This window comes from Notechis scutatus, chromosome 3 (assembly GCF_049901735.1).
Source record: "Notechis scutatus isolate UNSWTSFEM ecotype Mainland chromosome 3, rNotScu1.2, whole genome shotgun sequence".
Classification (NCBI taxonomy): Eukaryota; Metazoa; Chordata; class Lepidosauria; order Squamata; family Elapidae; genus Notechis; species Notechis scutatus.
Genome location: NC_142011.1, coordinates 19,138,909 through 19,159,089, shown reverse-complemented (window position 1 = coordinate 19,159,089; position 20,181 = coordinate 19,138,909). Strand labels below are relative to the sequence as shown.

Below are 20,181 nucleotides of genomic sequence, written 5' to 3'. Positions count from 1 at the left end.
TATGAAACCCTGTAAGTGAGGGCATGTTATATGTAACACCTCTGTGGTCTAAAATGTTAAGAAATGGATGGTGGGCTATATATATCAGTGGTGGCTAAACTTTTTGGGCTCCTGTGCCAAAAATTGCAGGCATGCTTGTGCACGCTCACTTGCTCACGTGTCAGCACCCAGAAGGCAATGCGCGCCCCCAATGCCCCTGCGCGATTCCCCCACACATCGCCCCCTTACCTGCACTGTGCATGTGCATGTCTCCCAGATGATTTTCGGGCCGTTTGAGGCTGTTTTTCGCCCTTCCAGGGGCTTTAGGGAAGCCCCTGCAGCCTCAGGAGTCTGAAAACGGACCCGTTTTGACACTTCTAGTATTTCCAGAAGACCCATTTTTTGGCCTCCCAAGTCTGCAGGGGCTTCCCTCGAGCCTCTGGGAGGCCGAAAAAGGCGTCAAATGGGCTGAAAATCAGCTGGGAAGTGTGTGCGTGCTCAGTGCAGGTAAGTTGGTCTGGCCCAACTTACCTGCCCAGCGTGTGCCCGCACAAATGGTTCTACATGCCACCTGTGGCATGCGTGCCATAGGTTTGCCATCACGGGTATATATGATTCTTAAAAATCAGGAAATAATAGACATCAAATTCCAAACCTACTCCAGTCTATTATACAATCTATAAGTATTCTTTTTCTTATTCTCAAAAAATTGTTTCCAGTTAGGTAATTATTCTAAATGCATCTCTAATTGTAGAAACTTAGATTATCTCGTGCATGATGAAAAGCACATCTTATCTCTCTCTCTCCTAAATAAACTTTTTTTCTAGTAAAGCTAAAATGTTGCTAATATTTTTGTAGCCTTAGTTCAAACCTTGTTGATTTGTCTTATAATCTCTGAGGACATCTAGTGGCCAGGGAAAGTGTCTATCTAACGTCCACTATAATTTATTTGGGAGGGACTGGAAAGAAAAGCAATGAAAAAGAAGTGCTATGAAAGGTTAAAAATATGTACCGGTATATGTAGTCCTTGATTTACAACTGTAATTGACTGTAACAGTCATATGTTGCGGTTGTAAGTCAAGACATAACAAGACCAGATTCAAATTTTCAACACTTTTTTTTTGCAGCAGTTGTTAAATGAATATGACAGTCGTTAAATGATCCCCACTGGTTGTTAAGCAAATCCATTTTCTCCAGTGTTTTTTTCCCCCCAGTAACCATAATTAAGCACCAGAAATTGGCAAAAGTGTCACAAATTACAGTAAGATAACCAGGAGAGCTGCAAAAAGCTGTAAGGGGGATCTGGTTGTCAAGTGCTCAAAATACAATCACATGAATACAGTGTGTGCATATATGTGTGTGTGTGGGGGGGAGCATCATGGTATAGGGTTTCCTGCCTGAGCAGAGGGTTGGACTAGAAGACCTCCAAGGTCTTTTCCAACTGTGTCATATTATTCTATTCTATTCTATTCTATTCTATTCTATTCTATTCTATTCTATTCTATTCTATTCTATTCTATTCTATTCTATTCTATTCTATTCTATTCTATTCTATTCTATTCTATTCTATTATTATTTATTCCATTCCATTCCATTCCATTCCATTCCATTCCATTCCATTCCATTCCATTCCATTCTATTCTATTCTATTCTATTCTATTCTATTCTATTCTATTCTATTCTTTATTCCATTCCATTCCATTCCATTCCATTCCATTCCATTCCATTCTATTCTATTCTATTCTATTCTACTCCCATTCTCTACTCTACTCTACTCTACTCTACTCTACTCTACTCTACTCTACTCTACTCTACTCTACTCTATTCAAAAATGAGTTGTGAGTAGATCTGGGGAGGTCCATAGTAACTTTGAATGGTTGTTAAGGACAGGAATCCTAGACAGATATTCTAAAATAAGTTTACTTGTACTGTAACCAGTTGGTTTCTGGGAGCAATTCAAGATGCTAGTTATGATCTATAGAGCCATAATGATATGAGACTTGATTATCAGATGGACCACTTGCCTCCTGTAATTTATGTCTGTTCTATTTGATTGGACAAAGCTGGTATGCTTTGGGTCCCATCAGTACACATATAGACTGGGTGAAACCAGGCTCAATAGCAGTAACTGTGAGAGGGATCTTGGAGTGTTAGTGGACAACCAGCTAAATATGAGCCAGCAGTTGTGGGAGCGCCATCACTTGTGACCTTCAAGAAGAGATTGGACTGCCATCTGTCAGAAATGGTGTAGGGTCTCCTGCTTGGGTGGGGGGTTGGACTAGATGACCTATAAGGTCCCTTCCAACTCTGATTATCTGTTAACTGTTGTCAGTTAAGTAGTTCCCTCTGATGGGATACAGAAAGCTGCTCTCTGGAATAGTATTCTCCCAGAGATGGGAGTCTTCATTCTATGACCACATTTGAATGAGTTCTTTAAAATGGCCTCACCCCAGGCCCAGATGGTCTCACAAGCCAATATTATAAGGACTTCAAGGATGAACGTCTTCAACCATTAAAGGGCACAATGAAATATATACTACAAAGTGGAAATATAGCCTAGATGTGGAAAGAAGCCAACATTGTGTTGCTCCCAATGGAGGGTCAAGATGTTACAAAGTCTCAAACAAGGGTGGGTGATGAGGGGATGCTTTGCATAAAGTGTGTATTGTTTTGCTCTTCCTGGGTCCTCCCTCCCTCCTCCCCCCACTGTTACTGCTTAATTGTTCTAAACTGTCTTTACCATAGTAAAATGCCCAGAGTCATTATGTAGTCAGGTGGCTATATATATATATTGGATAACCAGACAGTAAATAGAAGACTGCCTGAAAACTCTTCTACCCAAGATAATAGCTAGTAACTATTAATGGAATGCTGTAAAGCTACTTTTCAGTATTCCTTTAAAATCCATCTTTTTGTCTCCCCCCACCCTTAACACTTCAGTGCTTGCTTCAATTTGTGTTTCTCCCAAGCCCCACATTTGTATAGGCTTGTTATGGCTTTCCTCCTCCTAGAACCTAGTTTTACATTTTAGGCCCAGCACAGGGAGAAACACAAATATGAAATACATTAGAGGATTTCTCTACTATTAATAATAACAACAACAGCTTTGGTTGAAAGAAAGGAAATGTTTTAATTCTCTTTTTATTCAGGAAGGGTGGTCCACAGCGGATCAAGAAAGACAAGATGGTGGCCATACTTGCATCATCAAAAATCTACCCTACCCTATACGATGGAATGTTGTCCAGATTCCCAGGAGGGAGGGGATGCATTCCAGAGGAGCAAGAGACAATGTGGCAATAGCAATAATACTTAGACTTATATACCACTTTTGAGTGCTTTGCAGCATTCTCTAAGCAGTCTTCAGAGTCAGCATATTGTCCCCAACAACCTGGGTCCTCATTTTACTGACCTCAGAAGGATGGAAGGCTGATTCAGCCTTGAGCCAGCAAGGATCGAACTCCTGGCAGTGGGCAGAATCAGCCTGCAATCTTGCATTGTAACCACTGTGCCACCATGGCTCTATTTAGAACATTTTGGTGAGAGAAAGAGGGTAAATATGGCTAGTCCCTAATAGTTCCCAGAATATTTGTTTCATGCTGCAAGTAATCTGCTTGAGTTTGCCAAGACTTTTTATCTATAGGTGAGGAACTATAAACTATGGTGGCGCACTGGTTAGAATGCAGTACAGCAAGCTACTTCTGCTGACTGCCAGCAGTTCAGCAATTCAAATCTCACTAGCTCAAAGTTGATTCAGCCTTCCATCCTTCTGAGGTGGGTAAAATGAGGACCCAGATTGTTGGGGGAAATAGGCTGACTCTGTAAATTGCTTCAAGAGGGTTGTAAAGCACTCTGAAGTGGTATATAAGTCTATATGCTATTGCTATAAAAGAAATTGTTTTGAAGAATCTCTGTCTTTTGGTTTTTGGAATCTGTCACCTGTCTATATGAAAACATGAAAAAGATGTGGCTTTAGTTCATAGTTATGGCCATAATCTGGATTCCTGCCCTCTCGGCAGAAACCTCTGGGTGAGGACAAAGTTAAGTAGGTTTGTATTAGCATTTTAACATTTCGAGCAAATGGAATGGATAGCATTATGCAAAGCTCTATAAAAATCTGAACATTAGAATGAAGGGAACAAATACTTTACTTTGTCAGGATGCTGTTGGGCATCTCAAATCTTAGTTTTAACAGTGAAAGTGTGCAGCTACTCAATCAGTCCAACTGATTAGATCCTGAACGTGTGATAATTCAATGACACATTTTTTTCTTTCTCCTTTTTGTTTGATTTGGAGAAGATAGCCCACTGAAGATCCACAGAACAGAAACCTTTCCCACCTATCGGTCAGAACATTGATAAAATGGAGCCAAGGACTTTAACAAGTTGTGTGTGTATGTATTGAAATGGACTTGCAACTGAACTGGACAACAATAATGAAGCAGATGAAAGAAGGAAAGACTGGATCATAGCTGCTAGATTATTTCTTAATTTTCAGGAGAAGAGGAGACTGGCTTGAAAATTATCATTTGTAATTTGCAATGTTTCATAATCACATCTGAAACAAAGAAACTTTCTTTCAATATGGGCTTTATATATAGTTAATCTCTGCTGTTGATTTGTTCTTTGCTATAAGTTGTTCAACATTTAGTTCATCCATTTCGGTGATTCCTTGAATAATGTAGTTTAAGGTTTTATTTTTCTTGTTTCAACACTGACTGTAGCACTTTTCCACTTTTAAAACTGATTGCTTATTTTTAGGAACTGGAATCAGTTGTCTCCCTGTCTATTAAAGTCTGGTTTTGTCTCCTCTAAACTATCTAAAGATAATTCTTGTGTCTCTATGTTTAATTCATGTTCAAATGCTTAAATATGTATCTTAGAACTTTAGAAATACAATGGCCTTTCCCATATTGTTAGAAAGATTACACATGTGACATTTCTGGGCTATTCAAGAAGAGCAATAATGCCCAGGATTCTGTAGATAATACTGTTACTCTATTTGGCTCCAGCAACACTTCTTTTTAAGCCGCATGTTAACATTATGCATTAAGAAGACTTCAGATTGTATGAATGGTTCAGTATCTATTCAGAATACAGAGAAGAGCTTTTAAATATTTGCTAGTTCGTGATACAACATCATGTTAATGACAGGTAGTCCTCACAACCATTCATTTTGCGACTGTTCAAAATTACAATGGCACTGAAAAGAAGTGACTTATGACTGGTTCTCCCACTTATGACTACTGCAGCATCCACATAGTCATCTGATCAAAATTCAGGGAATTGGCAACCAGCATATATTTACAACAATTGTAGCATCCGGGGGCATTTTTGACCTTCTTATCCAGCTTCCAACAAAGAGTCAATGGAGGAAGCCAGATTTGCTTCAATATCATATGAGTCACTTAACAACTATGGCAAAAAAAGAAGATAAAGCTGTGTATAACTTACTTAACAATTCCCTTGCTTAGCAATGGAAATCCTGGTTCCAATTGTGGTCACAAGTTGAGAGCTGTGACAGAGAAAGGATATCAAACCTTATGACCTTAACTATCATAATTATGGTTAACATGATTTAGGTTATAATCTCCCTGCCTAGGGCAGGAATTTTAGACAGATATTCTAAAATAATTCCAGATAAAAAACTGCCCAAACTTTGAAAATCTCTAGTGATGGAGATTACCACCTGTAATTTCAGAAAGAACCTGTCCTGCTGTTTAGTAGCTGTCACAATCAGAAAATTCTCCCTTATTCTTAAGTTCACTTCTTTAATCTAAATATACCCAAACATAACCAGATCCTTTGGCTTTTCTAAGATTTAGCATGGTTAGGTGCACCTAAACTTCTGAGAAACAAAACACATTTATCATATTTAGTGCATAAAATAGGAAGGTGAAAATGAATGGATAATTGTTTGGTAACCTGGAGCTAAAGTTAACTTAGAAAAATGTTTAGGTACACAGTGGGAAGAAACATATTATAAGATTGTCAGAATTTTTCATACATGGAGGAGGGCAATTTTTTCTGGGTTTATATAAATTACTTTTCCAAATGGCTTACAAATGTCTTTTCCAAATGTCTTTCTAACTTTATAATAGTTATGGCACAAAGCTATAAGTAATCATACTATTGATTTTTAGCAATAGTAGTAATAGCATTTATACTTATATATCCTGCTTCATAGTGCTTTAGTGCCCTCTCTAAAGTGATACATACAGTCAGCATACTGCTCCTAACAATCTGGGTCTTCATTTTACTGATCTTGGAAAGATGGAAAGTGGAGTCAATCTTGAGCTGATCAGGATTGAACTCCAGGCTGTGGGCAGAGTTAGGCTGCAATACTGCATTCTAACCACTGTGCCACAACTTCTAGTAGACAAATGAGACTCCGGGGTTACATAAAAATTGGTCCAGGAACTACATTGAAGTCATAGGTTGTTCCGTCCTCTCCCAACAAGACATACAATGTGCCAGATATTTTAAATGCAAACTCTGTTCCCCTTTCCCTCTCATCATATATGAGACAGAGTCATCCTGCCATTGGCAGAATTCATTTAATACCCTCCATCAAAGAACCCAATGGAATTTTCACTGTCACTTGTGTTTGTGTGTGTATGTGTGTGCATTTGACTTTGAAACAAAATCCCCCAACTTTCCCCCCCAAAATTTCTATCTACCTACTTCAGCCTTTTTAGGTATTTGTTCATGATTGCCTGTTTCTTTTCAAAATGTATTCTGACATTGTTGGATTTTCTCAACACTTGTGACTGCAGAAGAAGAAATAACATTGTGATCATCTTTCTCCAACAAGCTTCATTGCTGTGCTTTGCTTGACCAAAAGATGTTGCCCTAACACTGTATATTGTGGTGTCTACATAAACTAAAGCAAGACCCAGAAATACAGCACAATCATCACACCAGCAAAGAAAGGTTAAAATTCCTACATTTTGCCAGAGAAGACGCTAATGAAAAGCTACAGGCATCTGCTCCCAAACACCGTTAACAGAGCATAGAAACATAACCAGGCATATCATTTCTGTCAGCTCATCCTCACTCTGAGCTTGAGAACCTGACACTTAAAGATCAAGATACATTACTTGCAATCATACACCCACTTAGGCTGTGTAAAACCCATCAATTTGTTGGAATTATGGAGTGTGTCCACTCTCCCAGTTTGTGAAGCCTCAGAAAGGATGCTGGATTTTTATTACTTTCATTGCTTAACTTTAGAACTGTTGATACATTAAATGGGGGGAGAGATGGGGAAAAACAGGGAGAGAGGGGGGAGGGAGAGAGAGGGAGAGAGGGTGAGTAAGGGAGGGAGAGAGACAGGGAGGGAGGGAGGGAGAAACTGAAAGAGGAAATTACGCAGCCATTAATGTATTTTAGGGGGGGGAATGTTAACGGGTTAAATTAAGTCATATGTATACATCTTGAGTGCAATTAAATCCATTTTTTAAAAAAAGAACAACTACTTAATTTTAATCCAGATAATTCAGACTTCTTTTAGTTGCATGCTTGCAATAAAACTACTGAGGTCTTCATTGGAGATAGATCTTCCCTTCTTTATCATATTATGCAGTTAATGAGCCTAAGAGGTGCTAAATGCAATATGAACGCACCTCCTGATGCATGTCTTTTCTTTCTACTTGCAACTTTAGAAATATGATTCTACCTATTGATATTTCTCTTGCTGGACTGGGTCAATTGATACAATATGTAACGCTGAACTACTATGGGTATTTTTTTCTTCCATCCTTCCCCTATATATTCACCCGTGTTCTGTGAAGAGCCATTTCGGACTTTCAGTCAAAAGGTGATTTTGATCAAATCATTTCTTTCATTGACTCCTGCCGAATCAATTTAAAGTATCAAATCAGAGTGGACATTTTTTTAATTCAATTGGACAACTGTTTTTTTCTCTCTATCCCCCTAAATTGAATAAACAGCTTGGATTGATTATTTGAAGCACAACTTGGGTGATTCACTGAACACTAATATTTAGAGTGGTGAATGTCTTCTTCTTTTTTTAAAGTGTTTTCCTGGTTCTTGTGCTATTTTTTCTTTTCTTGTAGATAAGATTCGTGATGTTTTTAAGCAATATAGTGGATGATCTGATCTGGGCTGGAAGTTGCCTAAATGACAGAATATAAGACCGTGAGGGAGTAGTCAGACATATTTGGGAGTTCTTCTACTTCATCGTCTTCTGCTTGTGAACTGTCAGCTGGATGGTCTACATACACAGATAAAATTTAGTAATTTTTTGCACTGGTATAGAATGTGTACATGCCATTGGACATGCCCTGAACATTTCTAATTCTTCTATACAGGTAGCCTCGGCTTACAGTCATTCATTTAGATACATTGAAAGATACAATGGCACTGAAAAAGGTGACCTATGACCGTTTTTTCACACTTAGAACTGTTGCAGCATCCCCAAGGTCACATGATCAAAATTCAGATGTTTGTCAATTGACTCATATTTATGACAATTCTAACATTTCAGGGTCATGTGAACACGTTTTGCGATCTCTGATAAGCAAAGTCAATGGGAAGCCAGATTCACTTAACAACTGTGTTGGTAACTTAACAACTGCAGTGATTCGCTTGATAACTGACAAGAAATATCACAAAATGGAACAAAACTCACTTAACAGCCATCTTGCTTAGCAACAGAAATGTTGGACTCTGTTGTCGTCATAAGTCAAGGACTATCTGCAATTCTTGCCCAGTTCTTCAGTGTCAACCGAGTGTCATACAAGCAAAGTTTTTTTTACTACAAAGTGCTGGTGAGTGGGTACAGAAAGGAATGAAGCCTTACACATACACACCCCCAGTGCATTAGCCATCATTGTAGTATCCAAGTCAGAGGTGGTTCGCACCAGTTTGAGCAAACCAGGAGTTAAGATGCTGTGCAGTTAGGTGAACCGTCAAATCCTACCACTGGCTGGCCCTGCCCCAGCTTGTTTTTCAGCCTTTCTGGGCCCCTTTTTGGCCATTTTTGGCCATATTTTTGGCTGTTTCTCATGTCATTTTTGGGCCTGAAAATGGCCCAGAAAAAATCCCTAAAACAGCCCAGAAAACAGCCCCCAAATGGCCTGGAAATGGCCCCAAAATGGCCTGAGAACAGTCTGAAAAATTGTCTGAAAATAGCCCCAAAACGGCCTGAAAATGGCCTGAAAACAGTCTGAAAAATGGTCTGAAAATAACTCAAAAATGGCCTGGAAAACGGCTTGAAAATGGCCAAAAATGCCCCCCAAAACAGGCCAAAAAATGGGTGGGGGTGGGACCAGCCAGTGGTGGGATTAACTTTAACCGTTTGAATCCTACCTGTTCCTCTGAGGCAAGTGGCCGGGAGGCAGGGCTGGGTGTGATGAGTGACGTCACCCATCCAGTCACATGACCAACCAGCCACGCCTACCCAGCCAAAGAACCGGTTGTTAAGTTATTCAAATCCCACCACTTATCCAATTAGTTATATACAAAGTGACCAACAATCCACCTAAATTTGTACACTAAAAGGTATATAAGCAAAGGAATATACAGGTAGTCTTTCAATGTACGACCACATGGAGCCCAACATTTCTGTTGTTAAATGAGACATTTGTTAAGCAAGTTTTGCCCCATTTTACAACCTTTCTTTCCACAGTTGTTATTAAATTAGTAATGAAGTGGTTAAATGAATCTGGTTTCCCCACTGATATTGCTTATCAGAAAGTTGCAAAAGGGGATCACTGTTGGAAGCACCCCCAGAAGAATGAAATATTTTGGGGGATATTAACAAGGCAGGATAGAATATTTCCCCTAAAGGAGAAATGGGGGGGAAAAAGAGTAAGGGAGGCAAAAACCACCTCCAGTTTCCCTGCCCCAAGCAGAAACTGAAGAGGCCAGTTTATAGAAATGCAGATTTGGTAATCCATTCAGAAAGACTGGGTGAGACAAAAACTTCAGATAAACAACACAATTAAGCAAAAGGTTGACAAAATTATTTCAGAGAAATACCTAGGATTTGCATTTCCCCATTTGCCTATAGAGCCAGCCATGACCCCTACATGACCCCATAGGAATCCAGAAGGTATAAAACCCATCCACTCTAAACTCTATTTAGTCAACTGCCCCAGAATCACATGTGGTTGGTGGTTGTGCTTCATTAATAAAGGGAACCTTTCTTTCCAATCAGCCTCCAGCCTCCATTTTATTTCTAGTGCCTTTCTCCCGGCTTGAAACTGGATCTGGATATTTCTTCCAATGTCACATAACCCTGGGACACTGCAACCATCATAAATATGAGTCAATTGTCAAACATCTGAATTTTGATCACGTGACCATGGGAATGCTGCAATGGTCATAAGTGTGAAAAACGGGCATAACCCACCTTTTTCAGTACCATTGTAACTTTCAACGGTCACTAAATGAACTGTTGTAAGTTTAGGACTACCTGTAATTATGTGATTTAAATCTTTGCTCTTGAAATTTCCTTTACGATTTCAAATGCTAAGCTATTACCTTCTTTTTTCCCTCCCACACTTTGCCATCTATGTACTGGTTTAGGAATGTTAACAGCCAATTTTTTTGCCTTGCTTGGTTGTTAATGTACCAAAATTTACTATTTGTTCTCCTTATCCCACTCTTGCCCAGTTTTCCATCCCTTAAAATATGGGGTGATTGCTTTGCCACCCTTTATAATCTAATCTGTTCTCCTTTCTGCTGCCTCTTTCTGGGGTTCTTTTTAGTCATCAACTCCTCAAGATTTCTCCTGATTCCTTCCTCTCTCTACCCATAGATCATCTTCATCCTAGATGTCTAAGGTACTTTCCCATCTGATCTGCATCCTGTCTGGCCACCTCTCATTTCAATAGCACTTCCTGATGGTGTGAACAGATGGATTAAATTTAACTTAGAAGATTTCCTCTCCCCCTACACACACACACACACACACACACACACACACACACACACACACTCCTCTCCCTTCTATCTATCTGTGATGGCTCAGAGTGTAACACAAACATAACAAAATCCAAAATGTAAATAAATGTCCTTTATTGCCTCCAATTTGGCCCCACTGTTCAATAATACTCAGTTGGAGATAAAGCGTACTCAAAAATAGTCTTCAAAAGAAAGCAATACAGTCCGAATTTAATGAGCAGATAGAGGTGAAATAAAAAACAAACAAACAAATTACAACGATGAAATGTCCACAATGGAACACGAGAAGTATTTACCAAATTCAAGGAGATAACAAAGCACAGTCTGTTGGAAGGACTCCAACCAAGATAACTTCAGACCAAAATAAAACATGCTTGCTTCTGGTAACCTGTGTTCTAACCGTCTCTCTTATATACTCGTCTTCCCAGCTGTAACCAATGAGGAGGATCATTGCTGCTTCCTCTCTCGCAAGCCAAGTTGTTGCCTTCTCCTTTCCTCCCTGCGTGTCCTAGGAGGCAGAGGGGATGGGCCTGGTTCTTCCTCTGACTGCTCAGCTGGCCTCAGCCCTTCTCCAGCCTCCTCCACAACATCTGGAGCCACACCTCCACTCCCTGTCGGCTGTTCTTCTTCTCCCTCAGAGTCCGATTCTATCAAGGGCATGACACCATCAGCTGTGGCTTCATTTTATTCTTTTTACCCTTCAAAGCCTAAGTGCCAGGTTGCACACAATTCTATGGAATGTAGAGAATGTTCTTTTATCTTCATTTCTGTAACTTTTTTCTTCTTCCTTATTTTCTGTATCCGCTTACTTACCTAAGCTGTGCAGCTGACCAACCATCAGGGAGGAAAAAAAAATGTTGATCTTAGCTTTTCCACGTAATATTTTTGCTTGTTTGTTTGATTAGGGAAGTTCCTCCTTCCACACTAGGATTTAGCAATCTTTTGAAGGTGATACTAGAGCTTTTTCTTTTTAATTAAGCACTCTTGAAAGAGCACTAAGCTTGTGTTTGAAAAACAGATGTAGTTCTCCAAAGATGATTAGTCCTGTGCTGTGCATAAGATTGACTTATACTGATAAAGGCAAATTGTGCTTGATTTATATGGCAGGCTCTGTCTTAAATAGATGCAACCATTCAAAATTAAGTCTAGGACAGCTCGCCATGGCCAAGTTGCTATGGCCAACTTGCCACAGAGCAAGAGTTACACTAATATCAAAGAAAATTATGGAATAGAATCATTAAAGAAAGGATGCAAAAGGAGGACAAAATGAAATGTGAATAACAAAAAATATGTCAGGGTAGTGATTTAAAAGTTGGCCAACTGATGCAATGATGGGAATGAGTCATCAAGGTTTTTGGCTGTTATTCCTTTAAGAGCCTATATAATAATAAGAGGCCCTGTTAGGGCATCTCTCTCTCTCTCTCCATTCTTCCCTGCTGTAATTCACTAATGGTTTGACTCCTGCCTATAGTACGTGTATGTATAGTATATATTCTTTTCTAGATAAAACTACTATTTATTACAAACCTCTGTTTGCTCTTATAGCTCCTGGGTTGTCTCACATAGTAAAGCTATGCACACTCTGACAAACTAAACTAGTTTTTAAATTATCTGTCATTTAGGCTCTTCAAAAATATGGATTTAGCTCTTTTTCAAAAAGGTGCCAAAACTGTTACATAATGGAGAACAACTGCTTGCTCAGTCTGTTATGATACTGTAGGTGATACTCAATGAAAAATGAAAAGATGGACTGGGGTGACATGATAATAATATTCTAATATTTGAGGAGCTGCCACAAAGAAGAGAGGACCTAAAGGCACAACAAGTAGCAATGGATGGAAACTTATTAAGGAGAGAACCAACCTAGAAATGAGGAGAAATTTCCTGACAGAAAAATTTATCAGTGGAACAGTTTGCCTCAGAATTTGTGGGTATTCCATCACTGGAGGTTTTTAAGAAGAGATTGGACAATCATTGTTTGAAATGGTATAGGGTTTCCTGCTTGAAGGGGTTGAACTAGAAGATCTCTAAAGTCCCTTCTGTTATTTTGTTATTCTGCTATTCTTTACTTAACTTGTCCCACATTAAAACTGTAATAATGGTAGCATCCATCAGCTCTGATATTAAGACAGAAAGGGGGTCAACTACTTTATGCCACATAATTTTCTGCTGCTTTAGGGACTTGGATGAATGCCTGTTAATACTACTACGATGAAGCCTCCTGGAGTTGTGGGTACTCCATTGTTGAGATCTTCAAGAAAAGATTGGACAGCCATTTGTCTGGAATGCAATAAGATCTTCTGTCTTGGTCAGGGATTGGACTAAAAGACCTCCAAAGTCCCTTCCAGTTCTCTGATTCTAAGAATCCAAAATCCCCGATGATGATGTAGCATTTTCAACAGAATAGTTGTATTTTATTCAAAGCACAAAGGAGAGAAAAATTGCTTCTGATAATGACCTTCTAAAAGTATAATAAAATATCTCAGAAAACAGAATGGGTGAGGTCATTCACCAGTGGGTCAGAGCAAAAGATAGTCAAGACTCTTTCTAAAGGCACTGCAAAACAACCATGTAAAGATCTCAGCTTGAGCTCAAACTCCAGGTAAACAGGATCAAATAAACAATATTGTAAATGTTTTGTTTCAGGTGTTTCTTTATTCTTTCCTTTTTAAAATGAAGCTGAGTTCATAACTGCAGCTATATGTTTATAGTGAACAAATAAAGCAAAAAAATCAAAGTGTGCAATGAAATACATGCTCAAAATTTGATATGAAAGTGATGAAAATAAAAGGAAAGATATTAAGAAAAGAGCAACAACAATAAAAAGAATATGGATGTAGCAAAACATGAAGGCCATTACTAAGATGATTGCTGAATGCAATAAAAACTAAGTTCACTAAAATTCAAAGAACACAGGAAATTCCTATCTAACCAGAATTTTGGCACAGAGTAACTATTGTTTTTCAGGATTTGGGGCAATTTCCCCCCCAGATCCTATTTGAAATTCTGGAAACCGTGACTATCTTCTATATTCTAAGTACATAACACATATGTAAAAATGATAAAAGAGATATTTATTGTTAATAGCAATAGCAATAGCACATAGACATATATACTGTTTTACATTGCTTTACAGTGCTCTCTAAGAGGTTTATAGAGTCAGCATATTGCCCCCAACAATTTTGGATTCTCATTTTTACCTACCTTGGAAGGATGGAAGGTTGTGTCATTCTTGAGCCGGTGAGATGCGAACTGCCAAACTGCTGGCAGCCAGTGATCAGCAGAAGTAGCCTTCAGTAGTGCACTCCAACCACTCTACCACCATGGCTCTAATGGGATGATACTAGAGGAAAAAACGACATGCCTTTCTCAAAGTTGTGTGAGATTTCTTTGGATGCTGCTCCATGTAATTGACATTTAGAACACACAAAGCAAATTCATGCAATTTGCAGATATAAACATAACGAAGTCCAAGAAGAAATGGGCAGCACATGTATAGTTCAAATGTTCAGTAGTTTGGGATTTCACAAGGCATGTAATGGGATATTAATAGTGAGAGGAATAAAAATACAGAAAGATGGAGCCTGTTTTTGTTGTGAGTCTCCAAATAAAGAAAATAATGCCTAGCGATTCATCAGCGATACAAGAATATTGGGAAAAAGGTGTAAGGAGAACCCAATGTTTCATATGTTTAAAGAGTTTTACTTGGACCAGAAATACTCAGCTTCAAATCACCACCTGGCCATGACATTGATGTGTGATTCATGTCAATCACTCTCAGATCAGCATAAGAACCAGAGTTGTTGTGATAATAAAAATTAGGGGGAAAGCTGAGGTACATTGCTTGAATTCTCTAGGAGGGGAAAAAACAGAAGAATGAATGAATGAATGAATGAATGAATGAATGAATGAATGAATGAATTCAGAACCTAAAGTTAGTATTGAATAATCTGAAGCAGGCCTACCTGGGCCAAATGTTGCTTTGTGAATGAGGAAAAGGAACTTTGACATTGAAATGTTATTGGATCTGAAACGCCAAAGGCCTTTTAGAACAGAAGAATCTGCACAAAAATTTAGATACTGAAATAACAATGCAAACAAAGCATTGGGACATTGTAAAATAGAGCTTGTCTTGGCAAAAGGGATCAACATGAAATGAAAAGAAGTTAAATAGCATTATATTTCTCAGCAGGGAAATCAATACACCTCATTGTTTAAAGGCACTGGACACAGTTACACTGTGAGCTTTATTGCCCTGAAACAAAGATTATTATTATTTTTTTAAAAAAAGAAATAGATGAAAATCATTCATTTCCAGACAGGAATATTCATGTAAATGTGGCCTAAATGGCAGTTTGGAAGTAAGCAAATTTTATCTAGGAGACTGTCTCACCAGGACATTCCCTCTGCTAAATGATAGCACCTGTTTCTTTGTCCTGAAAATAACAGTTCAGTAAATATTTCTATTCAGACTTTATTTGTTCAGCAATTGATACAGAAAGTCTTTATGTTCAGTCCAATTATTTGTGAGACAAGTAATTACATTGCATTGGCCTTGAAATAATGGATCCTTGAATAGGCAGCACTAGACATCTGGGAAACTTGCATTAGTTGTAGGAAGGAAAGCAAAATTGTGGAGATAATATTACATTGTTCTGTACTCCTTGTATGACTTGAATATTGTATATTACAGGTCACATCAACAAGCTGCCGAAAATCACAAGAGAAATATGTACTTGTTGCTGATAATCAGGATCAATTGGGCAGATTATTAACGTCTCCTTTAGGATGAATGAGAATTAACCAAGGGGTCATTAACAAAATAGAATGAGAAAAGAAAGAACTGGAGGAGACAACAAAATATAAAGACGTGCAAATAGAAATAGAATGACTGTGGTAACAGAAAGCAAATTGGTAATAGGTGCCTTGGGTGCAATCCCAAAATAACTGGAACATCACTTGTACACCATTTGTCAATTTGACTATCTTCTATATTCTAAGTACATAACACATATGTAAAAATGATAAAAGAGATATTTGGCATTGACAAATTGATCATCAGTCACTTGCAAAAGGTGGCTTTACTTGGAATAGCTTACATCTTGCAGTGATATCTTTAGCACCATCAAGCATCCACATGTCCCAAGTCCTTGGAAAGGACTCAATAGGTAGACAAAAATGCCAAATCCAATTGGAACATCTGGCCTACTGTGCGACAAACCATAATGACTCGAGAAGTGAATAAAATTGCCAAACCTAGTCTAAACATATGGCTGACTGTGCGATAAGCCATAATAATACAAGTGGAAAGACTGTGGTAAAAGCAATAAAAGATAATACCAATAGTAATAGGCAAGAATGAAGGTGAATATATGTTTCCCAGGATAATGTTTCAGGATCCAATCTGTGTCACTCACCAGGAGCAGAGGTTTAGTCTACTGAACTTTTGGACACTTCTCTACAGAGAAGTTTCCTTGAAGATAGGCTCCAGCACAAATCTGAAAGCTCAGAAGACGAAACCTCTGATCCTGGTGACTGACACAGATTGGATCCTGCAGTAATAGGCACTTTGGGTACAATCCCAAAACTTCTGGAGCACTACTTCAATACCATTGCCATTGACAAACTCACCATCAGCCAATTGCAAAAGGATAGGGCTGGTGTTGCAACAAGGCAATGCCATTGATGAAATAATGATCTGATCCAGTTTCTGTTTCCTTATGATGAAAATGAAAAAAGTGTATGTCTCTCTCTTTCTCTCTCGCTCCATGTGTGTATGTGCACATTTTATTTCCTTTTTTCAATCTTCCAATCCCACTTCATTTTCTCAAGTGCTTCAGAGAGTAAAAGCAGGAAAATGAATGATCCTGTTCATAGCTAAGCATGCAATGAAATCAATAGGATTTATGAAATGCTTAAGAGGCTTTGCTGAGATACAACCAAAAGCATCGTAACTGAACATTAATCATAAATGATGTGTCCAAGTTATAAGAGTTTGCACTGCTATGTTGCGGTTCTAAACAATGTATAAAATTCTATGGCTAACTTCAGATTTCAAGTTATTAAATGTTTTCCTGTGTGACTTCATTATGACAAGAGCAGATTGACCTTCCTTTGTTCCAAACAAATAAAAGCACTGACAAATGACTGATAAAGTCATATTTTAAATGAAAATTTTCTGCTCTAACTGGTATCTAAAATGGGAAAACTCAAGACTGTACTTCCCTTTGTGAGTTAAGAAAAATGCAGATATATCTAATTATATATAATACATAATTCTTCACCCTTCTCTCTTGGGATTAAATTTTAGTTTCAGATAAGAACACTTTAATCCCTTTGTACACTTTAACAAATATGGCATAGGTGTTGTTATTTTTGCTGCTTGTTTAGAAATAGAATAACAGAGTTGGAAGCAGGGGTGGGATTCTACCAGTTCGCACCTATTCGCTAGAACTGGTTGTTAACATTCTAAGCAGTTCGGAGAACCGGTTGTTGGAAGAAATTACTGGCCTAATCCTGTAAGGAAGGCAGGGAGGAAACATTCTGGTGTTGCTTACAGAAACTGCCCTTCCGTTAACCCTTATTACATTCTTGGCAGGACTAGATTTCCTGTCTCAGGAACGTCTCTGGAGTTTTTTCCCCCTCCTTTGGTGGTACTTTGCTTGTGTGGAGTGACCATTCAAAGTTACAATGGCACTGAAAAAAGTGACTTATGACCATTTTTCACACTTACGACTGTTGCAGCATCCTCACAGTCATGAGAGGCCAGGCGAGGAGATGTGTGCCTCGATGTGAGTGATATTGAGTTGGCCATACCCAGCCAATAACATGGCTATGTCCACTCAGTCACATGACCACCAAGCCACGGCCACCACCTAAGCCACACCCACAGAACCGGTTGTTAAAATTTTTGAATCCCACCCCTGGTTGGAAGGGACCTTGGAGATCTTCTAGTCTAACCCCCTGCCAAGGCAGGAAACTCTATACCATTTTAGACAAATGGCTGTCTAATCTCTTCTTAAAAACCTCCAGTGTTGGAGCATTTACAATTTCTGAAGGCAAGTTGTTTCACTGAATAATTGTTCTGTCAAGAAAATTTCTCCTTAGTTCTAAATTGCTTCTCTCCTTGATTAGTTTGTTCATGACAACTACTGGTTTTAAAATTATATCAAATACAGTCCTTAAGCAGATTAAGGATCAAGTGCTTAATCTGGTATCCTTTCAAATATGGGCTTGATGAGATGCATCATTTGTATTAGCTAGAACACTCAATTTCTTCATATGTGAAAAATCCCATTATGATTAGATTAGAGTCATTCTGATGTTTTTCCTATCCAAGGGGGGGGTAGAATAATGTATCAAGTACACAACATCATTTTTTCTCTCATACCACACCTATGTGTATAGGTGTTTTCAGATTATCGCAATTCCAAATATAGTTATCTAGCTTGTCCTTCAGCACTTCCAGCATAAAAGAGCCCATCATCTTTGCTAATTCATTCTACTCTTGAATTACTCTTAATTATTCTTAGGAAGTATTTTATTATGTGATCAAAATCTGTTCCTGGCTTCTTTGAGTGATAGGAGGTCCATGAATGTACATACAATAAATGCCCTGCTCCCTCTGCGGTCATTCAACAGGGATCTGCAGAATCTGTGGCTTCCCGCTTTTCAAATTTATCTTAACATCAAGTGGGATGTTATCCTATTAGGTTGTTTTGAAGTAGAAGGTATGAGTAGCTGCAGGGATTGAAGAAGAAAAGAGATGCATATGAGAAAAGAAAAATAAACAAAAACATCACCCAGCAGGAACATCGCAAAGTTGTAAAAATAGTCAAATGGTAGCTGCGTTCAATAAAAAAAAACTTGGCTTGGTAACTCTTTGCTCGTGCAGATTACCCACCATTTTAAGTATTCGTCTCTCCTCTGCAGAGAACCTGCAGATTAAACCCAGGGTCTTAATGGATTGGGGCAATCTGTAATAAATGAATACATGAATGCATGCACAAAGTCACTTCTAGACAAGATGGGTGGCACATAAATGTAATAAATAAATCAAATAGATTCAACCACATAACTCTGAAATACCTGCAGTTATGTGGGTATAATCAAAATGGGACCTGGTTATCCAGAATACAGTCCAAAGCCTTTGTAATGGTATGTGAGAAAGACCTTGGGAGATGGAGCAAAGAGATGCTGCTAAGGGAAGAGACAGCATAGCCTGCAGCAAGATGCTTAGAAAAGACCCTCCCTAGTTTCTCAGCCTAAAGGTGATGGAGTGGAAGGTGAGAGAGAAATAGACTTTCATACTTGCAAACTACTCTCGATATACCTTCACAATAAAGTAGAAATAGAAAAATTGTGAGGAGGCTTTCACACAATATAAATATGGATTCTGCTGAAATTTTAACAATGGCACATTTTAGGAATGCCAAATGGAGCCATGGTTGTCCTTTTGTATTCTGTGTGCTAATACATCAGCAATAAAAATCAAGATTCAGTTTAACAACAAGGAGTGAAGCAGCAGATACCTTAAGTTATGGGGGTGTCTACAAGAGAGATTTAAGAATGTCAAAATGGAGATTATGACTGTTCATTGAAAACACCTCCCCCCGCCTTTTAGGTGTGTCATATGTAATGTGACAAAAGTCACATCTAATTCTGTAACAGTTATAAGATCTGCTTTTTCCTTTTCCATACATCATTTGTTCCCTCCTCCCTTCTATTCTACTCTAGAAATTAGTTTTCTTTTTCTTTTCTCTTTCCTACTACAGCAGTCTTTTGCTTCCTGGAACACCCTGCATGCATTCTCAAACTAAACCTCCAGCTGCTATTTATTTTAAATGCAAAATAAAATAAAATATGCAAATGCAATCAAGTACTGGCTAATGATGCCTTGAGACTCCAGCAAAAAAAAAAAAAAAAAGACACACAGGCTCACAATATAAATCTCACATTATTACCATTTGCAAACTCAGTTTCCAAAGACCTGTTGAGCGGATATTTCCCAACTGATTGAGATAATAAAAACGACTTGGAAAATGTGAACAAGACATACATAGATATACATAAATACACACACACATACATTCATACAAACGTAAGAATACTTAGCTTTCTTTTAAAACTCATCTTTATATACCGTATATATTGCTTCTTTAACCACTAGGTGTCTCTCTCTTTCCATCTCAAAGGAACAAGAGCCCACGGGTAGAAAAAAAAAATAGCAAGGACTTTATTTGGTTTATCAGTCTTGCTCCATGCTTTGATCCTT

The 20,181-nt window shown here is 38.4% G+C and overlaps 1 protein-coding gene across 2 annotated transcripts in view; it reads left to right on the top strand.

Annotated features, from left to right (window-relative positions):
• Positions 1–4,786, top strand: part of DOK5 (docking protein 5) — a 66,347-nt gene extending 61,561 nt beyond the window's left edge. For both annotated transcript variants that reach the window (XM_087959267.1, XM_026664859.2), the window contains one exon: positions 4,276–4,786. In XM_087959267.1, the coding sequence (XP_087815393.1) occupies positions 4,276–4,334 (59 nt within the window). In that variant the 3' untranslated portion in view covers positions 4,335–4,786. The remainder of the gene's footprint in view (positions 1–4,275) is intronic.
• Positions 4,787–20,181: the final 15,395 nt, after the last annotated feature.